Below are 19,498 nucleotides of genomic sequence, written 5' to 3'. Positions count from 1 at the left end.
CAGGCTTGAGCCACCGCGCCTGGCCCTAAACATGTAATTATTTTCTTAGAAAAATGATAGTAATACCTTCAAAATAAACACAGTTGTGAACACATAGATATAACTGTTTAAAACACTGAAAGAGAAGCAGTGGTACAAATGAGATCTGAACAAATGTTCTCTTCTTGAACACATGGGCTCTGGTGGAACAAGGTTCCAAGTCAATCCTGCCCATCCTTGAACATCTGCAAAGAATATTATGGATCAGAGGAACTTGAGGGGAACGTTTACTTAGCAGCTCACGGCTCACCATTTTATTAGGTGACATAAAGAAAGAAAATGGAATAATAGGCTACTTCAACTAAATTTTGATGTTAGCATAAAGAAAAAGTTACTTGATATCTTTATCAAGAACAAACTGAAACAACATAAAATCATTTATCAGGTACCAGAAAATGCTTCCAATCTATGATACAGACTAGAAAGCATGCAGTCCTCAATGTAAACTGAACACAATAAATTTCAGAGAAAAACAATTTTTAAATGGTTAAAAAACATATCTAACGAGATGTGGGGTCATAGAAGAATATTTTGAACACATATTATAGTTGCAAAAAATGATGTGACCTCATAAGATTATACGAAAGCTTTTTTTGAGAAGTGGTATTTTATTATTTTGTTTTATTTTATTTTAATTTTATTTATTTTATTTTATACGGAGTCTTGCTGTGGCCCAGCTGCACTGCAGTTGCGCAATCTCGGCTCACTGCAACCTCTGCTTCCGAAATGAAAGCCATTCTTCTACCAGCCTCCGGGGTAGCTGTGTTACAGGCAGTCGCCACACCAAGCTAATTTCTATATTTTAGTCAACATTGCCTTGTCCCAACTTAAAATGCATTTACAAAATAGTGATTTCTTTGGGGCATCGTCCCCATAACCTTTTCATAAAGCATTAACAATTTCATTATTCCTCTACCCAAATTTCACCATATTCATTTCTTGAGACACTATCTCTGTCACCTACGCTGGAGTACAGTGGCATGATCATGGCTCCCTGCAACCTCAACCTCCCAGGCTCAAGCCATCCTCCCCACTGCAGACTCCACAGAAGCTGAACAAGCAGGCATGTGCACCATGCCCAGCTAATTTATGTATTTTTTGTAGAGAAGGGGGTTTCACCATTCTGCCCAGGCTGGTCTTGAGTACCAGGGCTCACGTGACCCACCTGTCTCGGCCTCTGAAAGTGCTGGGATTACAGGCCTGAGCCACTGCATCTGGTCTCATCGTAAATTTGATGTTTCTTCTTGCTTCAATTTTAGCAAAATTTACATTGCTTTGATTCTTTTTTCAAACTCATGTCTTCCCCTTCTGAGTGCCTCAAACTAGACCCTGTTCAGACATGTTATAACAGATTTGTACCAGTTTATTTTGGTGTAGAAACTGTGACATCATGAACAATTTTCACGTTTTTTTTCATGAACTTCCTGAAGACCCCTTGTACTAGCGAACTGTATTCAAGAGGATATTAAAAGGATTGTTGACATGCCAAGTGCCACTTATTTCTGAGATACAAGGATGGTTCAACATAGTCAAGCAAATCAATGTGATATTCCACTTGAACACAATGAAAGACGAAAACCACATCATCTCAATACATGGAGAAAAAGCATTTCACAAAATTCAACATCCAGTCATCATAGAAATCCCAAACAAAATAAAGAAGGAAATTTACCTCAACAATACAAAGACCGGGCCAGGCGCGATGGCTCACGCTTGTAATCCCAGCACTTTGGGAGGCTGAGGCGGGCGGATCACGAGGTCAGGAGATCGAGACCACGGTGAAACCCCGTCTCTACTAAAAATACAAAAAAAATTAGCCGGGCTTGGTGGCAGGCGCCTGTAGTCCCAGCTACTCGGAGAGGCTGAGGCAGGAGAATGGCGTGAACCCGGGAGGCGGAGCTTGCAATGAGCAGAGATTGCGCCACTGCACTCCAGCCTGGGCGACAGAGCAAGACTCCGTCTCAAAAAAAAAAAACACAATACAAAGACCATCCATGAAATGACAAAATGACCACAGCAGAAATAACCAATCAGGGAAAATGGAATGCTTTTCCTGTAAGATCTCACATGATGCAAGAATGCTCTCACCCTTTCTATTCAATCAATACTGGCTGTCCTAGCCAGAACAATGAAATAGCAAAAGAAATCAAACTCAACCAAATCAGAAAGAAAGAAGTCAAATTTTGTTTGTTTGTAGATGACATGACCTTCTGTGAAGAAAATCACAGAGTCAACCAAAATGCAACTGGAACTAATAAACACATTCAGTTTATTTGCAGAATAGAGTAACAGCACCAAAAATTAGCTGAATTTCCATATATTAACAATAAATAATTTTAAAAGAAAATTAAAAACCAATTCCATTTGCTAAAGAACTTAAATTAAGAAGTATTTAGGAATAAACATAAAAAGTGAGGTTTGTACCTTGAAATCGATAAACATTGATCAAAATGATTAAAAACATGTATAAATAGATATAAACCCCATACTGATTGGAAAAATGAATATTGCTCAATGATTATATAACCGAATGTGATTTAGATTCAGTACAATACTCATAGAAATCCCTGTAACTTTTTGTTAAAGAAACAAAAAACAGGCCAGGCACAGTGGCTCACACCTGTAATCTCAGCACTTTGGGAGGTGGAGTCGGGTGGATCATAAAGTCAGAAGATAGAGACCATTCTGGCTAACACGGTGAAACCCAGTCTCTACTAAAAACACAAAAAAATTACCCAGATGTGGTGGCACACAACTGTAGTGCCAGCTACTCGGGAGACTGAGGCAGGAGAATCGCTTGAACCTGGGAGGAGGTTGCAGTGAGCCAAGATCACGCCACTGCACTCCAACCTGGGTGACAGATCAAGACTCTATCTCAAAAAAAAAAAAAAAAAGAAAGAAAAAAAAGAAAAAGAAAATAAAGGCTGGGAAAAGTGGTTCCCATCTGTTGGCTAGGCTGTTCTCCAACTCATGAGCTCTAGTGACCTACCTGTCTTTGCCTCTCAAAGTGCTGGAATTACAGAAATGAGCCATGGCCCCCAGCACAATCCTCTTAACATAAACAGTTTAATGTCAATTAATGCTTGAACTCAATGTTAAGTCAACTCAAACTCAAGTCAAGGCTGATTTGACTCTAATGTCAATTAATGCTTGATGGTTTGCTATACTCATTGCATTTGAAACAATTTTCTCCAAAAGGAATTGTCTGACGTTCTGCAAGGAGTGACCTCAGACTGAAGACCCTTCCACACTGACGACATTTGTAACATTTCTGTGCAGTATGGATTCTCTGATGCCTAATGAGGTGTGAATGTGAAGTAAAGGCTTTGCCACAATCATCACACTTGTGAGGTTTCTCTCCTGTATGAATTCTCCTATGTTTTGCATAGGACAAAACTTGACTGAAGACCTTGCCTCAATCATGACATTTATAAGGTTTCACTCCAGCATGAGTTCACCAGTGAAATGCAAGGCATGAACGATGTCTGAAAAATTTGCCACATTTATTACACTTGTAAGATCTCTCTTCACTGTGGATTCTCCAATGATGTGCAATGATTGTAGCATTACTGAAAACTTTGTGACAATCATTACATTAGTCAAGTTTCCCTATACCATGGATTGCTTGATGGTGAATAAGTGGTGACTGCCCACTAAAGGCTTTGCCACACTCATTGCACTTGTAAGGTTTCTCTCCAGTGTGAATTCTAGTATGTTGTGCCAGGTGTGAATCATTCCCGAAAGCCTTGTCACAAACCTTACATTTGTATGGCTTTTCTCCAGTATGAATTCTCCTGTGTATTTGAAGCTGCATTTGCGAATGAAAACTTTGTCACATTGTTCAGGTTTGTAAGATTTCTCTGCAGTATGAAGTCTATGATGACTTGCGAGGTTTGATTGTTGATTAAAAACCTTGCCACATTCATTACACTTGTAAGGTTTCTCTCCAGTATGAATTACAAGGTGTGAATTTTGACCTTTCAATTACAAGGTGTGAATTTTGACCTTTTAATTACAAGGTGTGAATTTTGACCAAAAGTCTTGCCACACTCATTACACTTATAAGGTTTCTCTCCAGTGTGAATTCTAGTATGTTTTGCCAGATATGCATTATATGCAAAAACCTTGTCACAAACCTTACATCTGTATTGTTTCTCTTCAGTGTGAATTTTCTTATGTGTTTTAAGGTTTGATTTACGACTGAAAACTTTGTCACATTCCTCCCATTTGTAAGGTTTCTCTCCAGTATGAAGTCTATGGTAATGTGCAAGTGTTGCTTTTTGATTAAAAACCTTGCCACATTCAATATGTTTGTAAAGTTTCTCTCCAGTATGAATTGCCTTATGACTTACAGGGTTGAATTGTGATGGAAGGTCTTGCCACACTCATTACACTATTAAGATTTCTCTCCACTATGAAGTCTATGATGGTATACAAGGGATGACATCTGACTGAAGGTCTTGCCACACTTATTACACTTGTAAGGTTTCTCTCCAGTATGAAGCCTACGATGGATTATAAGCGATGATGTTTGACGGAAGGTCTTGCCACACTCATTACACTTGTAAGGTTTCTCTCCAGTATGAACTCTCTGATGCTGTGCCAGGTGTGAATCCCTCTGGAAAGCTTTGTCACAAACCTTACATTTGTATGGTTTCTCTCCAGTATGAATCCTCCTATGTCTTTCCAGGTTTGATTTGCGACTGAAAACTTTGCAACATTCTTCACATTTGTAAGGTTTCTCTCCACTATGAATCCTTTTATGTCTTTCAAGGTGTGATTTGCGACTGAAAACTTTCTCACACTCTTCACATTTGTAAGGTTTCTCTCCAGTATGAAGTTTACAATGGCGTGCAAGGGTTGATAGTCGATTAAAAACCTTGCCACATTCATTACATGTGTAAGGTTTCTCTCCAGTGTGAAGTATAGTATGTTTTGCCAGATACGAATTATATGCAAAAGCCTCATCACAAACCTTACACTTGTATGGTTTCTCTCCAGTATGAATCCTCTTATGTCTTTCAAGGTGTGATTTGCGACTGAAAACTTTGTCACATTCTTCACATTCATAAGGTTTCTCTCCAGTATGAAGTGCTTTGTGAATGAAGAGGGATGAATTGTGACCAAAGGTCTTGCCACACTCATTACACTTGTAAGGTTTCTCACCAGTGTGACATCTACGATGGCATGCAAGGTATCGCTTCTGATTAAAGACCTTGCCACATACATCACATTTACATTGTTTCTCTTCTAAGTGAATTATCTGATGGTTTGTAAAGAGTGAACTACAATTAAAGGATTTGAAACTCTGTATACATTCGAAAGATTTTTCTCTCATGTGTACTTCCCATTTTTGTGTGAGTAATGAAGAATGGAGGGAATTATTTCCATACTTATTAGAAATATGGGTTTTGGGCCTACAAGAAATTCTTTGGGATGTTGAAACTGAGGAGGCATTGTTGATAGACTTCTCAACTTGATTACCAATTTTCCCCTCAGACTGAAATATGTGGAGTTCAGGCAGATGTGAATGAAAGCTTGATCCAAGCTGGTCTTTAATAGGCTTGTTTCCAGCATGCCTTTGATCATATCGGTCTGTATTACCCGTCAACTCTTTGATTTCCATCGTGGGTGCTGCATGGCCATTTGTTTCATCTTCTTTCCACTGAAACTCGAAGTCATGAATGTCTTTCTCAATTTCATGGAAGCAAAAATCTCCAATGTGATGACTTCCTTGTCTGTGCAGTGTCCGTGTGTGGAACACTTCTGTATTGCCTTGCCCTGTTGATGACAATGTCTTCAACATGCATTTGGAAGAGATATCTACAAAATTTAAACACCAATAGGTTTCCAATTAAGTACAGATGGTATATAATACTGAAATGTGTAAATATCACAGAAAAAACCATACTTATTTTCAACTTCCCAAACATGAGCTGCAAAGTTTAGGAACACAAAAGGAGTAAGATTCTTTAATAAATAACGGGAGATTACATGTACTTCAAATCATTTCTATGGAAGCCTATTCCCAATATCATGATGAAACACTGACAGGGCACAAACACGTGTGAGTCTAAAGAAAGGAGTGTTTTTCCACTGTGACCCTAAAGTGTGTCACAATGTGCAAAATACATATCACTGTCACATCAGAGAAAAATACGTATTCTTCATATTTATAGCATATTTAGGGTATACAAATAAATGCTAAAGAACCACACAATATACTGTATTGGTAAATAATCCACAACAAGCTATTGTAAGAATAACCAAAATTAGTGGAAATTCCGTATTGTTAAACAACCATAGCACTGACAAGATAACAGAAGATTACAAAAATTACCCAGGTGTGGTGGCTACACAGCACCTGTACTCCCAGCTACTCCAGAGGCTGAGTCACAAGCATTGCATTAAACTAAAAGGCAAAGGTTGCAGTTAGCTAAGATTACACCACTCCACTCCAGCCTTGGTGACAAAATGAGACTCCATCTCAAAAAAAAAAAAAAAAAAAAGGCATGGCATGGTGGCTCGTGACTGTAATCTCAGTAATTCCGGAGGCTGCGGAAGGTGGATCACCTCAGGTCAGGAGTTCAACCAGCCTGGCCAATGTGGCAAAACCCTGTCTCTACTAAAGATATAAAAAGTAGCTGGCATGGTCACAAGCACCTCTAATCCAAGATACTTGGGAGGCTGAGGTATGATAATCACTTGAATTCGGGAGGCAAACATTGTGGTGAGTTGAGATCAGTGCCACTTTACTCCACCCCGGGCAACGGAGTGACATTCTGCCTCAAAAAAAAAAATGTTAATACCATATTTTTCTGAATAACTGTTACAAAATTACCTATATCCATGTGGAACAGTTATGTTGTGACTTTTTTTTTTAATTTGTTGTATTTTTGTTTTTTTGAGATAGTCTCGCTCTGTCACCCAGGCTGGAGTGCAATGGCATGGTCTTGGCTCACTGCAACCTCCGCCTCCTGGGTTCATGCTAGTCTCTTGCCTCAGGTCCTGAGCACCTGGGATTACAGGCATGTGCCACCATGCCCGGCTAATTTTTGTATTTTTAGTAGAAATCGGGTTTCACCATGTTGGCCAGGCTGGTCTCAAACTCCTGACCTCAGGTGATCCACACGTCTCAGCCTCCGAAAGTCCTCGGATTACAGGTGTGAGCCACTGCACCCTGTGGCACTTTCTGACATTAACGGGGGGAGCGTGTCTGTTATATTGCATACCACATACCAAAAACTCACATATAAAGTCATAAAAATCTATTAATCAAATATTGCAACCCATGATAAAACAAGCAAGAAAATAATGAGATTTACACACACTGAAGAATTCTAAACAATTCCCTCTTAAGAAAAAAGCCAAAACTTCTACTTACTGTCAGTATACAACGTAAGAACTAAAATACATGTTAAGATCACTACCTTCTGATATATGAAGTCAACAAAATACACAGCATTATCAGGAACAAGAATTGACTAATGGCCGGGTACAGTGGCACATGCCTGTAATTCCAGTATTTTGGTAGGCTGAGGTGGCTGAATTACGAGGTCAGGAGTTGAAGACCAGCCTGGACAACATGGCGACACACCATCTCTACTAAAACTACAGAATAATCAGCCAGGCATGGTGGCAGACACCTGTAATCCCTCCTACTTGGGAATCTGAGGCAGGAAACATTGGAACCCAGGAAGCAGAGGTTGCAGTGAGATGAGATCATGCCACTGCACTCCAGCCTCAGTGACAGGATGAGACTTTGTCTCAAAAAAACAAAACAAGATAAATAACTACTTCTCAAATAAGCTTTGGTAGATGTGGTATTCTCTAAGAGGATGTTCTTGCAGATGAGGACTTTGAGAGAATATAGTCATGGGTGTTGACTCCTCATGAATAGGACTAGTGCATTTATAAAGGGACATTAAAGAGGTCGTTGCCTGTTCCTCTTTCCACCATATTAGGACACAGCAGGAAGATGGCTGGGCTAAACAATGAAGGCTCTCACCAGGAACCAATGTGGCTGGCACCTTGCTCTTGGATTTCCCACTTTCCAAATCCATGAGAAATAACTTTCTGTGTCTTAAGCCTCCCAGTTTAAGCTACTTCCTTTTTTGTTAGTTTTTGAGATGGAGTCACCCTGTTATCACCCAGGCTGCAGTGTAGTGGCAGGATTCTCCTACCTCATGTGATTGTCCCTCCTCAGCCCAGAGTCTCACTCTGTTGCCAAGTCTGGAGTGCAGTGGTGTGATCTTGGCTCACTGCAACCTCCACCTCCCGGGTTCAAGCGATTCTCCTGCCTCAACCTCCCAAGTAGCTGGGATTACAGGTGCACACCACCGTGCACAGCTAATTTTTGCATTTTTAATAGAGACAGGGTTTCACCATGTTGGCCAGGCTCGTCTGGAACTCCTGACCTCAAGTAATCAACCTGTAGCAGCCTCCCAAAGTGCCGGGATTAGAGGGGTGAGCCACCGTGGCCAGCCAGCCTAAGCCATTTCTAACAGGACAGTGAAATGACAGAGACAGGAACAGGAGCATCTCATCATCAACATCACCAAAGGCTGACAAATCTTGTTAAACAAAGGAAGTTAAGAGTCTGTACTGTAAAACTTGCAATACTTGAAGCCATCTAATAGCACTAACATGTTTTAAAGACCTTGAGACAGGCACAGTACGGTGGCTCATGCCAGTAATCCCAGCATTTTGGGAGGCTGAGGCGGGAGGATCACCAGGTCAAGAGATTGAGACCATCCTGGCTAACAAGCTGAAACTCCGTCTCTACTAAAAAAATACAAAAAATTAGCCCAGCGTGCCGGGCGCGGTGGCTCATGCCTGTAATCCCAGCACTTTGGGAGGCAGAGGCGGGCGGATCACGAGGTCAGGAGATTGAGACCATGGTGAAACCCCGTCTCTACTAAAAACACAAAAAATTAGCCAGGCGCGGTGGCGGGCACCTGTAGTCCCAGCTACTCCAGAGGCTGAGGCAGGAGAATGGCGTGAACCCGGGAGGCGGAGCTTGCAGTGAGCCGAGATTGCGCCACTGCACTCCAGCCTGGGCGACAGAGCGAGACTCTGTCTCAAAAAAAAAAAAAAAAAAAAAATTAGCCCAGCGTGTTGGCACTCACCTGTGGTCCCAGCTACTTGGAAGGCTGAGGCAGGAGAACTGCTTGAACCTGGGAAGTGGAGGTTGCAGTGAGCCGAGATAACACCACTGTACTTTAGCCAGGGTGACAGACCAAAACTCTGCCTCAGATAAAAAAAAAAGGAAATGAAAGAAGGCTAAAGAGTAACTCCAACCCACAAGCCTATATAAAGTTCTCCAGACCGGGTGTGGTGGCTCACGCCTGTAATCCCAGCACTTTGGCAGGCTGAGGTGGGCGGATCACCAGTTCAGGAGATCGAGACCATCCTGGCAAACCAACATGGTGAAACCCCATCTCTACTAAAAATACAAATATTAGCTGGGTATAGTGGTACACGCCTGTAGTCGCAGCTACTCAAGAGGCTGAGGAAGGAGAATTGCTTGAACCTGGAAGGAGGAGGTTACAGTAAGCTGAGATCACACCACTGCACTCCAGCCTGGGCGAGAGAGTGAGACTCTGTCTGAAAAAAAAAAAAATAAATAAATAAAAATAAATAAATAAATAAATACATAAAGTTCTCCAGTAAAGGTAAATTAAAAAACAGTCCAGGTGTGGTTGTTCATTCCTATAATCCCAGCACTTTGGGAGGACGAGTCAGGCAGATCACCTGAGGTCGGGAGTTCGAGATCAGCCTGGCCAACAAGGAGAAATGCTGTCTCTACTAAAATACAAAATTAGATGGGTGTGGTGGTGCATGCCTGTAATCCCAGCTACTCGGGACGCTGAGGCAGGAGAATCAGTTGTACCCAAGAGGCAGAGTTTGGAGTGAGCTGAGATCACAGCATTGTACTTCAGCCTGGGTGACAAGAACAAAACTCTGTCTCATAAATACATAAAGTAATTAATTAATAAAAGGACAGATACAGAAACTGGCATATGTATACCTTTTCTTCATAACTAAACTTTTTTCATATTTAAAATAAAAGGCATGAAAAACACATATATGTTAACGGAAATGCAAAATACACAGAAATAATTCTGACATAAATAAAAAAACTCTAGTGGAGAAGAAGTAGTTTTTGTAAGTTATGGATTTTTTTTTTTTCTGTCTCCCAGGCTGGAGTGCAATGGTGTGTTATCAGCTCACCGCAACCTCTGCCTCCCAGATTCAAGTGACTCTCCTGCCTCAGCCTCCTGAGTAGCTGGGATTACAGCCACCCACCACTGCACCTGGCTAATTTTTTAATTTTAGTAGAGATGAAGTTTTGATGTTAGCCAGGCTGGTTTTGAACTCCTGACCTCAGGTGATCTGCCCACCTTGGCCTCTGAAAGTGCTGGGATTACAGGTGTGAACCATTGCATATGTTCAGTTTATGGAAATTTTAAGTTTCGTTATTAGGCTATAACTTTAAGATGTTTAACATACCTGCAACAATAACCTCTGCCCAAATATCTATACAACACACTTCACTTCTGCGTACTGAAAGGAATGGACACTAATGTTGTTGTTATATTCACACTGGAATCATGCTTAAACCACTTATATGTTTACAAAGAACTAAAAGACAAAACAGACAAAACTATTTAAAATAGTAACAATAGTTGGGCATGGTGGCTCACACCTGTAATCTCAGCACTTTGGGAATCCAAGGCAGGTGGATCACTTGAGATGAGGAGTTTGAGACCAGCCTGACCAACATGGTGAAACCCCCTCTCTACTAAAAACACAAAAATTACCTGGGCATGGTGGCGTGCACCTGCAGTTCCAGCTACTCAGGAATCTGGGGAACAAGAATCCTTTGAGCCCGGGAGGTGGAGGCTGCAGTTAGCTAAGATTGTATCACTGCACTGTAGCCTGGGCGACAGAGTGAGACTCTGTCATAAAAGAAAGAAAGTAAGTAAGTAAGAGTAGAGAGATAAGCAGGCACAAAGAAAGTGTGGGGAAAAGAGAGATGAGATTGTTACTGTGTCTGTGTAGAAAAGGGAGACATAAGAAACTCCATTTTGATCTGTACTAAGAAAAATTGTTTTGCTTTGAGATGCTGTTAACCTGTAACTTTAGCCCCAACCCTGTGCTCACAGAAACATGTGCTGTATTGAATCAAGGTTTAATGGATTTAGGGCTGTGCAGGATGTGCCTTGTTAACAATATGTTTGCAGGGAGTATGCTTAGTAAAAGTCATCGCCATTCTCCATTCTCGATTAACCAGGGACACAATGCACTGTGGAAAGCTACAGTGACCTCTGCCCAAAAAAGCCTGGGTATTTTCCAAGGTGTCCCCCCACTGAAACAGCCTGAGATATGGCCTCATAGGAATGGAAAGACCTTATATCCCCCAGCCCGACACTCATAAAGGGTCTGTGCTGAGGAGGAGGAGTGAAAGAGGGAGGCCTCTTTGCAGCTGAGATAAGGGGAAGGCTTCTGTCTCCTGCCCATCCCTGGGAATGGAATGTCTCAGTGTAAAGCCGACCGTTCCCATTCATTCTATTCTGAGATAGGAGAAAACTGCTCTGTGGCTGGAGGTGAGATATGCTGGCAGCAATACTGCTCTGTTACTCTTTACTATGCTGAGATATTTGTGTAAAGTGAAACATAAATCTAGCCTACGTGCACATCCAGGCACAGTACCTTTCCTTGAACTTATTCATCATACAGATTCCTTTGCTCACGTTTCCCTGCTGACCTTCTCCCCAGCTGTTGCCCTGCTACACTCCCCTCGCTAAGACCATAAAAATAATGATCTATAAATACTAAAGGAACTCATAGACTGGCGCTGATGCAGGTCCTCGCGTGCTGAGTGTGCCGGTCCCCTGGGCCCACTGTTCTTTCTCTATACTTTGTCTCTGTGTCTTCTTTCTTTTCTGAGTCTCTCATCCCACCTGATGAGAAATACCCACAGGTGTGGAGGGGCAGGCCCCCTTCAAAAAGATGTCCATTCAGATATGTCAGGACTTAAACTTTCCTTTTCCCACAGAATTCTCCCGCTTGCAGAGTTTCCCCACACACTATTTGAAGGTGGAGCTTCCACTCTGCACATCTGAGCTCTTACCTGCATTTACACCTGTAATATATTCCCACCCATCTGGATTTTTTTGCTATTTTCACTTCACTCTCCACAGTCCAGGGCTTTTTCCTTTGCTTCAACATGGAGACAGCAGGTCAGAGACTCCTGCTTATAAAAAAAGAGGACCATAAAGTGCTGGAGCTTTTCTAGAGTCCCAGCCCTAGGTTTCAGTAGGAAAGAAGACATTACCGAACGATCTAGAAAAACAGTTCACAAATTGCTCCACCTACTGCCTCCTTCTGAATGCGTGGGGAGCATTGTAACATGTAATATGTGGACATCGAGCTCTCTTCCAAGAACACTGAGTCGAAAGCACAGGAGAAGCAAACAGGAAACTGGATATCTTTAAAATCTGCCATAAGATTTTGTTTTTGTTTTTTGAGACAGAGTCGTGCTCTGTCACCCAGGCTGGAGTGCAGCGCTGTGTTCTCCACTCACTGCAACCTTGGCCTCCTGGGTTCAAGTGATTCTCTTTACTCAGCCTCTCTAGGAGCTGGGATTACACGTATGTGCCATCATGCCCCACTAATTTTTGTATTTTTAGTAGAGACAGGGTTTCTCCATGTTGGCCATGCTGGTCTCAAACTCCTCACCCATAGTGATCCACACACCTTGGCCTCCCAAGGTGCTGGGATGACAGGCGTGAGCCACCACGACCAGGCTGCCATAAGGTTTTATGCCTACTTTATTTCTGGAACCCCCACTGGGCTATCATGAAGAATGCAGAACCTCTAAACAAAAGGGACAGTGAAAGTCCAGATGCTACATCATGAAGCTTTTCATTTCAAAATCAATACAGCTTCCATTTTAGTCAAGGAACAATGGGGCTCCTAAGAGGCAATAAGAGAAAATGCAAAGATATGCAAGGGCACATCCCCACTTCTGGAGGGAAGTTATCCTCACCCAGCGAGACGAGGTTCCTATAATTCTCCAGCATCACGTCCCTGTATAGAGTCCTCTGAGCAGGGTCCAGGCATTTCCACTCCTCCTGAGAGAATTCTATGGCCACATCCCTGAATGTCAATAGATCCTGAAATGAAAACACATTTTGAGGAAATTGTTATGGGAGGAGTTTCTATCTTTACAGAAAATGAGAGGAGGACAGGGGAAAGCATGGATTTAATTGTAGTGAATGTTCTGACAAATCCGAGTAAGGGATTTCTCACCACATGATGTCTTCCCAGATGTGTTTTATTACACTTTTCGAGTATTATCAAGACATACTTTCAGTATAAATTTCTTTGTCAAAAATAAAAGAAATAAACAAATAAAAAATCAATGTAGGGTTCCTGTTATAAAAATGTTTGAAACTTTTATAGACACACCAAGTGATGTTCATTATCTAGATGAGAGAGAGCATGACTGATGTCTTAAAAGATGACAACGTCCACAGTAAAAGACAGGCTGGGCACAGTGACACATGTCTGTAATCCCAGCTATGCAGGAGGCAGAGGCAGGAGAATCACTTGGTCCTGGGAGGCACAGGTTGCAGTGATCCCAGATCGCACCACTGCACTCCAGCCTGGGTAACAGAAACTCCATCTCAAAAAAAAAAAAAAATTAGCCAGGTGTGATGGCAAGCACCTGTGGTCCCAGCTACTTGGAAGGGTAAGGAGGTAGGATGGCTTGACCCTGAGGGTGGAGGTTGCAGTGAGCTGCGATCCTGCCAGGGCACTCAAGCCTGGGCAACAAAGCGAGACCCCATCTCAAAATAAAATAAAATACATGAAAACAAAATTACTCAAAGTACAAAAATCCATTTTGTATATATAAGTTCACAAAATAATAAAACCTATACAGACTCACAAAAAACTAGACGTTAATACAAAGGGTTATCATTTGTCCCAGATTTTCAAAATATATACATATGTGTATATATGTATTTGTATGTATATGTGTGTGCATGTGTGTGGGGATGTGTATGTACATACATAAATAAATAAAATAAAATAAAAATAACTATTGGATACTGGGCTTGATACCAGAGTGATGAAATAATTCGTACAACAAACCCTGATGACGCAAGTTTACCTCTGTAACAGGCCTTCACGTGTAGCCCCAAACGTAAAGTAAAAAATATATTAAAAATTTTTTTAAATTTACAACAGAATTTTTTTTTTTTTTAGATGGAGTCTTCCTCTGTTGCTCAGGCTGGAGTGCAGTGGCGCGATCTCGGCTCACTGCAAGCTCCGTCTGCCAGGTTCAAGTCACTCTCCTGCCTCAGCCTCCCAAGTAGCTGGGACTAAAGGCGCCTGCCACCACACCCGGCTAGTTTTTGGTATTTTTTAGTAGAGACACGGTTTCACCATGTTAACCAGGATGGTCTCCATCTCCTGACCTTTTGATCCACCTGCCTCGGCCTCCCAAAGTGTTGGGATTACAGGCATGATCCACCGCACCCGACCCAGAATTTTTTTTAAAGTCTCATAAAGATGCAGAAATACGCATGTACGAGACTTGCTCTGACACATGACACAGAACTGACAGTAGCGGCTCCCCAGTGAGGCTGGAAGGAGGGTGGAGGATGTGACAGGGAAATTAGATGCCTTATGGCAAAGGGTCTAAGCTGCAGCTTTGCTTGGAGTTTTACCACAAAACAAATATATCCATCATGTGATGGTGAAATATAACCATTTGTATTTAATAATAACTGGAGGGGTTGGGCATGGTGGCTTGCGCCTGTAATCCCAACACTCTGGGGTGCTGAGGTGGGCAGACCACCTGAGGTTAGGAGTTTGAGGCCGGCCTGGCCAGCATGGTAAAACGCTGTTTCTACTAAGAATACAAAAAAATTAGCGGGGTGTGGTGGCGCGCACCTATAATCCCAGCTACTAGGTGGGCTGAGGCAGAATTGCTTCAACCTGGGAGGCAGAGGTTGCAGTAAGCTGAGATCATGTCACTGCACTGCAGCCTGGGCAACAAAGCAAGACTCCATTTCAAAATAATAATAATAATAATAGGTGGAATGAGAATACAGCTTTCTCCTCTAGGATAAAAAAGAAGTACTGCTCCCATATTTGAGACAAATTGTAACCATTTTTACCAAAAACACTTGTTTCACAAGCCTCTCCACAGTAACACCACTGTCTTTATGAGCTTAATGTGCTAAGAATGGTTGAATGAATCTCCTGCTATTATTTACATTGATTTCATATTCTTAAAATAATGAAGGAATAGGTCAGGCATGGTAGCTGACACTTGTAATCTCAGCACTTTAGGAGGCCAAGGTGGGAGGATCACCTGAGGTCAGGAGTTTGAGACCAGCCTGACCAACATGGAGAAACCCCGTCTCTACTAAAAATATACAATTAGCTGCGCATGGTGGTGCATGCCTGTAATCCCAGCTACTGGGGAGGCTGAGGCAAGAGAATAGCTTGAATCCAGGAGGCAGAGGTTGCGGCGAGTTGAGATCGTGCCATTGCCCTCCAGCCTGGGTAGCAAGAGCGAAACTCCATCTCAAAAAAAAATAGTAATAATAATAATAATAATAAAGGAATCATTCATGAATTATTCATGTCTACGTATGAACTTTCCATTCTAATTAGTAAGATTTTTGGAGTCAGAAACACAGTAACTCACTCAATTACCTAAAAATGTAGTATAAAATCAGGGAGAAAAGATTTCCCCTTATTGGTCTCCTTTTCTAGAATTTACCACATACTTTGTGGACATTAATACATGACTTCCATTGGCAGCTGCTCTAATCCTGGTCCACAGAGAGCTGACAGTGCATCCAGATGTGGCCCCTGAACAATCCCTGCTGCCCAACAGCACTGACACCACGGGACCCTCACCCCGTCTCCATCCATGTCTGGGTGTGAGCCCTTCCCAGGACCATGCCCAGTGCAGCCTCTTCCCAACTTCATGTCACTGGGTCACAAGAGACGGAATCTAAGTGAGATGAGAGGGACTGAAGGAAGGCATGGGTGAGGGTGAGCAAACATGTCAGGCAGGATGCTTCAGACTCAGAGAAGATTCCCAACTCCAAGGCCCAGGGTATCTGAAAGGAAGGAGACAGAACAATCCCCCGAGAATATCATCTCACCTGAGGAAGAGCCATCCCTGACTCCTTTGCTTTCCTCTTCCGGGTTTCTTCCTCACATACCAACAGTCTTTAGAAGTCAATCCTGAATGTTAAAAATATGTTGTTTATTGCTCAGAATCAACACACACCCTCTCCGTAACACAAGGACACAACAAAGAAGATCTCACCCTGAGGAAATACAGTCCCCTCTGCTGCCCACTGCACCACGAACAAAAAATTCCTACAGGAAAACTCCCACTCTCCTCCTGGAGAAGCCCACATGCACGCTGCAGCAGTGGGGAGCTGGGCTAGGATGACCTCCCCTTCAGGAAATCTCTACCAAAAATACAAAAACTTAGCCAGGTATGGTGGTGCACGTCTGTGTCTGTGGTCCCAGCTACTTAGGAAGCTGATGTGGAAGCATCACTTGAGCTCAGAAGTTTGAGACCTGCCTGGCCAACATGCTGAAACCCTGTCTCTAATAAAAATACAAAAATTGGGCTGGGCACGGTGGCTCATGCCTGTAATACTAGAATTCTGAAAGGCCGAGGTGGGTGGATTACTTGAGGTCAGGAGTCCAAGAGCAGCCTCGCCAACATGGTGAAACCCTGTCTCTACCAAAAATACAAAAAGTAGCCAAGCTTGGTGGGCATCTGTAATCCCAGCTACTCAGGAGGCTGAGGTAGGAGAACTGCTTGAACGTGGAAGGTGGAGGTTGCAGTGACCTGAGATCACGCCACTGCACTTCTGCCTGGGTGACAGAGTAAGACTCAAAAATAAAATAAAAGACAAAAATTAGCAGGGTGTGGTGGCACACACCTGTAATCTCAGCTACTTGCGAGGCTGAGGCACAAGAATCACTTGAACCCAGGAGATACAGGTTGCAGTGAGCCAAGATCACAAGACTGCACTCACAGCCCGGAGGACAGAGTGAGAGTCTCTTTGAAAAAAAAAAAAAAAAAAAAAAGTGCATTTCTGATGGGACTGACACAGAGATAAGAAAACTTGAGGCCGGGTGTGGTGGCTCCCGCCTGTAATCCCAGCACTTTGGGAGGCCGAGACGGGCAGATCACGAGGTCAGCAGATCGAGACCATCCTGGCTAACATGGTGAAACCCCGTCTCTGCTAAAAATACAAAAAATTAGCCAGGTGCGGTGGCGGGCGCCTGTAGTCCCAGCTACCCTGGAGGCTGAGGCAGGAGAATGGCGTGAACCCGGGAGGCGGAGCTTGCAGTGAGCCGAGGTCGCGCCACTGCACTCCAGCCTGGGCGACAGCGAGACTCCGTCTCAAAAAGAAAAAAAAAAAAGAAAACTTGAGTAATGTGATAGACACTGATGGGCAGAGGGAACTTCAGATGGGGGTGGGAGGACATGGGAGACATCTCTGAACCTAGACCTGAAGGAGAAAGGGACAGTGCCATCTTCATTTAGAAACACAGAATAAGAGCAGGGGCAATGACCTGACAGGAAGGATTTTGATGTTTGAAAAAAGAGAAAAGCAAATGTGACCGGGGCAGAGGGAGTCAGATGAGGGCAAGCTCCCAGGAGGAGGCTGGACAATGGTAGGGGCCCTGAACACAGGGCTGTGGAGCCAAAGTGAAGAGTTGGGCTTTTGTCCTGGGGAACATGGGAAGCAGGTGGAGGGTTCCCTGCCAGGGACTGACATGACCTGCTTTAGACGTAGCTGTGATATTCTAATACAGACAAAGGCCCCAAAGATCCTTTCTGTTTCTGAGTCTACCACTCTGTTTCTTCCATTCTTGTGCTTTTTTTTTTCTTCATTTTTGGGGTACTGCATCCCATTGAAAATTCTAATTAAAACTGGGCACTCCCCTCTCCCAGAAAAATAGCCACACACAGACACTGCCTCTATTTTGCCAATCATTTCAGGGGTCAGGATCACTCAGGTGGAGCTTTTCCGGTCTAGCCCTTCATTGCAAAGATGCAGGGAGGCTCACTGGGGCTCAGAGTGGGAAACATTTTCACGAAGTTACCCTGAGAAGGTCTGAGATGAGTGAGAAGGTGTGCCTGAATTCTTACATGGGGGCCTGGAAGGGCTAATGGGATGGGTTGGTCTTATCATCCCATCCTTAAAATTAGAGAAGCATTTTTCACATACCTGGGTTAAAGAAAATTCTTTTGAAAGGTTCTGATGAAATTGACTCCCAACACTGAATTCTTTCTTACAAGAAAATCACAGTAACATTTATAAAATGCAAAACTGTAAACACACAGCTCTTGACCTTGAAAACAGGGAAACAGGGTCAGCTGTAGAACTAAGACATGAGCAAATTTTTTCAATCAAGAATACATGGGTGGACAGCTGCCATGGTTCACACCTGTAATTCCAGAACTTTGGGAGGGGGAGGTGGGTGGATTACCTGAGGTCAGGAGTTTGAGACCAACCTGGCCAACATGGTGAAACCCTATCTCTACTAAAAATACAAAAATTAGCCCAGCTCCATCCTTGCAACTTATTTAACCTCTTGTTGCTCCTTCTCCCCAATATTTAGATGGTCCTCAATCTCCATAGATTTCCACCTCTTCTCCCGCCTCTGCGCCTCCTCTGCCCTCCCTGTTAAATTCTCTCTTCTCTGTTATAACCCCCTGGACCCAATCTGGCACCCCAGATCCCCAGGTGTCCTCCCTGCTGTGGTTCTCCCTCTGTTCTCCTTGCCACCAGCACCACTCTGCTCTGTTTGCCCTGGCTCCACATCTCTCCTCCTCTTCCTCACTCTGATGAGCCTCCACATTTCTGCCCCTCTCCGTATCTTGCTGTCTGTCCTTCATCTCTCTGTACATCCAGCTTTTCTCTACATTTCTCCAGTTGCTTTTCTCCTCCTGCTTTCTTATCTTTTGCTTTATCACTTTTGCTGTCTCTTGGCAAATCCCTCACCATCCTCTACTTTGCCATGTGTTATGGGTCCTTCTCATTCTTCTTTTCTCTGTCTCAGGTTTTCTACTGCTCTCTCAGTCCCTCTCTCTGTCTCCTGATCCCTTTGTCCCACACAATCACACGAGGGTTTGGAGTAAGACGCCTGCATCTCGGAGGAGCGCATTTTCCAAGTGCTGGAGCTGGGCAGACAAGACAGGACAGGCCCCGGGCACCTCTCCAATGCAGGCTCAGGGGAAGCGGTGACTGCGGAGGGGAGACCTGGGGAGCACCAGGGCCCAGCAAGAGGAGGAGGGAGGTGGGGGGCGACGACGCCTTCGGACAAGGGTGGGATCCGCAGTATCCCAGGACCAGACAGAGAACGCGGCCTCCCCGGGACTGGGGTCACGGCG

General features: G+C 43.4%; 1 protein-coding gene across 1 annotated transcript; it reads right to left on the bottom strand.

The window, feature by feature from the left end:
• Positions 1–265: 265 nt before the first annotated feature.
• On the bottom strand, positions 266–18,434 carry LOC129460658 (zinc finger protein 468-like). The gene is given in 7 exon segments (XM_055238805.2): positions 266–3,840; positions 3,843–4,006; positions 4,051–4,390; positions 4,393–5,862; positions 13,094–13,220; positions 16,236–16,317; positions 18,333–18,434. Coding segments are annotated over 6 exon segments (2,778 nt in total). The 5' UTR covers positions 16,251–16,317; positions 18,333–18,434; the 3' UTR covers positions 266–3,178.
• Between the last annotated feature and the right edge of the window lie 1,064 nt (positions 18,435–19,498).

This window comes from Symphalangus syndactylus, chromosome 13, assembly GCF_028878055.3.
Source record: "Symphalangus syndactylus isolate Jambi chromosome 13, NHGRI_mSymSyn1-v2.1_pri, whole genome shotgun sequence".
Lineage (NCBI taxonomy): Eukaryota > Metazoa > Chordata > Mammalia > Primates > Hylobatidae > Symphalangus > Symphalangus syndactylus.
This window is presented reverse-complemented; position numbering and strand designations above follow the sequence as displayed.